General features: G+C 42.9%; 1 protein-coding gene across 2 annotated transcripts in view; it reads right to left on the reverse strand.

Moving 5' to 3' along the window:
- glb1 (galactosidase, beta 1) overlaps nucleotides 1-5,000 on the reverse strand; it is a 29,357-nt gene that overhangs the window by 107 nt on the left and 24,250 nt on the right. For both annotated transcript variants that reach the window (XM_053231026.1, XM_053231025.1), the window contains exons 11-16: nucleotides 4,706-4,780; nucleotides 4,473-4,562; nucleotides 3,780-3,893; nucleotides 3,190-3,321; nucleotides 2,354-2,608; nucleotides 1-2,207 (exon numbers count right to left, since the gene is read on the reverse strand). The exon at nucleotides 1-2,207 is cut by the window's left edge and continues 107 nt beyond it. In XM_053231026.1, the coding sequence (XP_053087001.1) occupies nucleotides 1,959-2,207; nucleotides 2,354-2,608; nucleotides 3,190-3,321; nucleotides 3,780-3,893; nucleotides 4,473-4,562; nucleotides 4,706-4,780 (915 nt within the window). In that variant the 3' untranslated portion in view covers nucleotides 1-1,958. The remainder of the gene's footprint in view (nucleotides 2,208-2,353; nucleotides 2,609-3,189; nucleotides 3,322-3,779; nucleotides 3,894-4,472; nucleotides 4,563-4,705; nucleotides 4,781-5,000) is intronic.

The raw sequence follows: 5,000 nt of genomic DNA on the forward strand, positions 1-5,000 counted from the left end.
AAGTACAGAACATTTCCTCACAGTAAACATTTCAGGTAAATAATTACCAACAGAACAGAAATCCATAAAAGTATAAAAGATTCATACAACAAATTATTTCACATTTTTTTCCCAGCAATAAGAAAAGTGCAAAAAGTTTTATTAAAAAATCCCAGAGTGAATCGTCACAGAAATATTTAACTTTATAAACACGTCCTTCAAACTTTTAGAACTACAGACAGTGTATATTAACCCGTCTCTACCGTCACTCTAATCCCGTCATTACCGTCACTCTAATCCCGTCTCTACCGTCACTCTAATCCCGTCATTACCGTCACTCTAATCCCGTCTCTACCGTCACTCTAATCCCGTCATTACCGTCACTCTAATCCCGTCATCACCGTCACTCTAATCCCGTCATTACCGTCACTCTAATCCCGTCATCACCGTCACTCTAATCCCGTCATCACCGTCACTCTAATCCCGTCTCTACCGTCACTCTAATCCCGTCATCACCGTCACTCTAATCCCGTCTCTACCGTCACTCTAATCCCGTCTCTACCGTCACTCTAATCCCGTCATCACCGTCACTCTAATCCCGTCTCTACCGTCACTCTAATCCCGTCATTACCGTCACTCTAATCCCGTCATCACCGTCACTCTAATCCCGTCATTACCGTCACTCTAATCCCGTCATCACCGTCACTCTAATCCCGTCATCACCGTCACTCTAATCCCGTCATCACCGTCACTCTAATCCCGTCTCTACCGTCACTCTAATCCCGTCATCACCGTCACTCTAATCCCGTCATCACCGTCACTCTAATCCCGTCTCTACCGTCACTCTAATCCCGTCATCACCGTCACTCTAATCCCGTCATTACCGTCACTCTAATCCCGTCATTACCGTCACTCTAATCCCGTCATTACCGTCACTCTAATCCCGTCATCACCGTCACTCTAATCCCGTCATCACCGTCACTCTAATCCCGTCTCTACCGTCACTCTAATCCCGTCATCACCGTCACTCTAATCCCGTCATTACCGTCACTCTAATCCCGTCATTACCGTCACTCTAATCCCGTCATCACCGTCACTCTAATCCCGTCATCACCGTCACTCTAATCCCGTCTCTACCGTCACTCTAATCCCGTCATCACCGTCACTCTAATCCCGTCATTACCGTCACTCTAATCCCGTCATTACCGTCACTCTAATCCCGTCATTACCGTCACTCTAATCCCGTCATCACCGTCACTCTAATCCCGTCATTACGGTCACTCTAATCCCGTCATCACCGTCACTCTAATCCCGTCTCTACCGTCACTCTAATCCCGTCATCACCGTCACTCTAATCCCGTCATTACCGTCACTCTAATCCCGTCATTACCGTCACTCTAATCCCGTCTCTACCGTCACCCTGACCCCGTCATTACCGTCACCCCGTCATTACCGTCACTCTGACCCCGTCATTAACGTCACCCCCGACCCCGTCACTAACGTCACCGCGTCATTACCGTCACCCTGACCCCATGACTAACATCACCCTGACCCCGTCACTAACGTCACACCGTCACTACAGTCACTCTAATCCAGTCACTACCGTCGCCCCGTGACTAACGTCACCCCGACCCCGTCACTATCGTCACCCTGACCCCGTGACTAACATCACCCTGACCCCGTCACTATCGTCACCCCGACCCCGTGACTAACGTCACCCTGACCCCGTCATTAACGTCACCCCGACCCCGTGACTAACGTCACCCCGACCCCGTCACTATCGTCACCCCGACCCCGTGACTAACGTCACCCCGACCCCGTCACTATCGTCACCCTGACCCCGTCACTATCGTCACCCCGACCCCGTCACTAACGTCACCCTGACCCTGTCACTAACGTCACCCTGACCCCGTCACTAACGTCACACAGTTCGTGCACAGTGCTGATGTGAAGAGTGTGTTTTATGAAATGGTGTGTGTTCAGCGTGTGTTCAGTGTTTTCTCCCTCGTGTAAGGTTTGATGTGTGTGACGGTGGAGTTGATGACTGGTGTGTGTGTGAACTCGACCACGCACTGACCCCGGGTGCAGGGACACACCTCCAGCTCCAGCAGCGTGATGTTATTGGGCGACTTGGTGCTGAGGAGAGACGCAGGAACGAACAGAGTGACCTGAGGACCACGTGACGGCCAATAACGACCCACGTTCACGCCGTTAATCCAAACCTGACCCTTTATTAACGGGAAAAAGGAAAGTGTCTCTTTATTTTATCTCAATTTGTCAACAAAAAAACAAACAAACAAGACGTTATGAAACATGAAGCAGAAATAGTAATTATGACTATTATTATTATTATTATTATAATTATTATACACACCTTGCTCCAGTTGGGGAACTGGATGTACGTGTCCTGCGGAAGGTCTGGGATGTGATCAGGAATCTCCAACGTGCCTCCGTAGAAGGTGGGCGGAGACAGAAAGGTGGGCTGGGCAGGAGAGTGGGCGGGGCCAGTGTCCTGTAGAGACACCCTGCCCCACAGCAGCCCCTCCTTCACCACCTCGTCTATACTGAGACTAAACACCGTCCAGTTCCTCAGAGTTTCTGCTCCCAGCGTGAGATTCGACACCAGACCCTGCAGAACACAGCCACCACACGGGGGGTATTTATTTATGCACAGCGTCACCGCCTTCCTCCGTCTCTCCATCACGGCACCGTGCGCGATTTATCAGAGCATTTAATCCACAGCTCTCGTTTTATAACCTCTTATTATTACTATTTATAACATAGAATAACAAAATATATCAAAATATAAAAATATTATACTACAATAAAATTATAATAATCTAATACTATGTTTTATTATAATGTTTTAATATAAAGATAATGCAATTATTTTAAAACACTATTCTGAGGAATTTTAATGATTAGTAAATTATTCTGCACAAGATAATAATAATTATATAATAACAATAATAATAATAATAATAATAATAATAGTTTTACATCAGCTTGACATTATATATTTATTAAATATAAACTTTATTACACTCGAATATTTTAATTAAATATTAACTGCTCAGTAAACGCTGTAAATCTGATTGTTTTATTCTCTCAGGAATTAATCTGCATTTTAATTCTGTAACTCTGCTGCAGTTGTTTATTATTATTATTATTATTGGTGTAAATAAAATAGAGATTAAATCTCTGCTGCACCTTGAAGTCGTTGATGTATTTCCCGTAATTGACTCGGCCCATGTTCTCCACCAGCACGTCCAGTCTGCTCCCGGCCTTCCCCGTTATATTAATGCTGATAACCCTGTCTCTCTCCAGAACCCCTACAGCCACCTGCACGCACACACACACACACACACACACACGCACACGCGCACACACACACACACACGCGCACACACACACGCGCACACACACACGCGCACACACACACGCGCACACACACACACGTGCAACTATAATAAAACACTGTTTTTTATCGATTTTTATCTTCCACCTGAATTTACATGAAATTTGATTAATTCCTGCTTTTATTGCCTTTATCATATAACATCTCTCTCTTTTGTGTAATTTATAAAATATAAAATAAAATATACTGAAAAATACTAGAAAAATTACAGATTAATAAACTTTCACAGTGATTCATAACCGTATAATAAAGGCCCTAGAATTAAAAATCACAGAGTAAAATATGTAATGTACGTGTGTATAGCTTGTGGGAAATAAATGCTAAACACAGGCTTTATATTTCTATATAAATGAAGATTTGCTGTAAATAAACGTGTTCTTACTCCGTCTACAGAGACGTACGCTCGGTCATGAACTCCGTTTAGAGGAGACGAGAGAGGAGTCGGGTTTAAACAGTCCACAGGAAGTGACGTCTGATACAGAACAAAGCCGAAGTGCTGAAAACGGAAAAACATCAACAATAAACACTTTATAATCGCTTTATAACGGTGATCTGAGTGTGTGAAGGGTTTGCTAGCATTAGATGTGTTTTTTAAAAATCAAACATGACACAAAAATTACAGTCACAATGAAATTTTAAAAAATTAATAAAAATGTAAAATAAAGCAGGAATTGTGGTATGTGCAAAAGTTTAATTCTTTTTACTTCAATCAAATATATCATTTTGGTCAGGGGTGCACAAACTTTTGCATACAACAGTATAGCAGAGAAAATAATAAAATATTTCACTAAGAAAGATTTAGGGATAAAATAACACCAAATTCTGATTAATTCTGATTTTTTAAAATTAATTTTATTACTGAAATTAGAAATAATTCGGTTAATGAGTTTCATCTGCAGACGGTTAAATCAAACTGGCAAAAAAAATCCAGAAGGTTGTAAGTTCAAATCCCAGAAGTGTCAAAGAGGCAGTGCTCAGCTTTTAGAGCTTCTGTCTGGATAAAATCAACTCGTAAACAAACAAACAAACAAACAAACAAACAAACATTGATGCTGAAGCTGTGTGAGTGATTTACCTGATTGAGCTCGATAAAGGTGAGCGGGTAAAGAGTTTTCACAGGACCAGAAATCGAGAGAATGTCCAGGGATTCTGATACGGTCGTCAACTATAACACACACACACACACACACACACACACACACACACACACACACACAACATTAGAAAAAACGCATGTCGTATTGACAGTAAAATTTTTATTCCGTAAGACAATAACAAAGCTAAACTCGACAAAGAAAAGAGATTTACTTTCTTCATCTTCACGGCTCCGTACGCAAACTTGGGCGTAGACGGCGGCAAAATTCCATCCGGTACCTTCTTATACTGTTTATAAAAGAAAAAAATACATCACACAGCGTAAGCTCCGTGTCCATGGAAACACACGCCTCCTCACGTACGTCCAGAACGCCTCCCAGTCCCGGTGCCGAAACCTCAACACGCGGGTCTCAGGCTCTGTCTCAGAAACATCTAACAGCAAATCTGTGTGAACTCAGAGTTTCAGGAAACCCAAAGAAACTAAAACAATTCTATTAGAGAAGTAAAT

Source organism: Pangasianodon hypophthalmus, chromosome 28 (genome assembly GCF_027358585.1).
Source record: "Pangasianodon hypophthalmus isolate fPanHyp1 chromosome 28, fPanHyp1.pri, whole genome shotgun sequence".
Lineage (NCBI taxonomy): Eukaryota > Metazoa > Chordata > Actinopteri > Siluriformes > Pangasiidae > Pangasianodon > Pangasianodon hypophthalmus.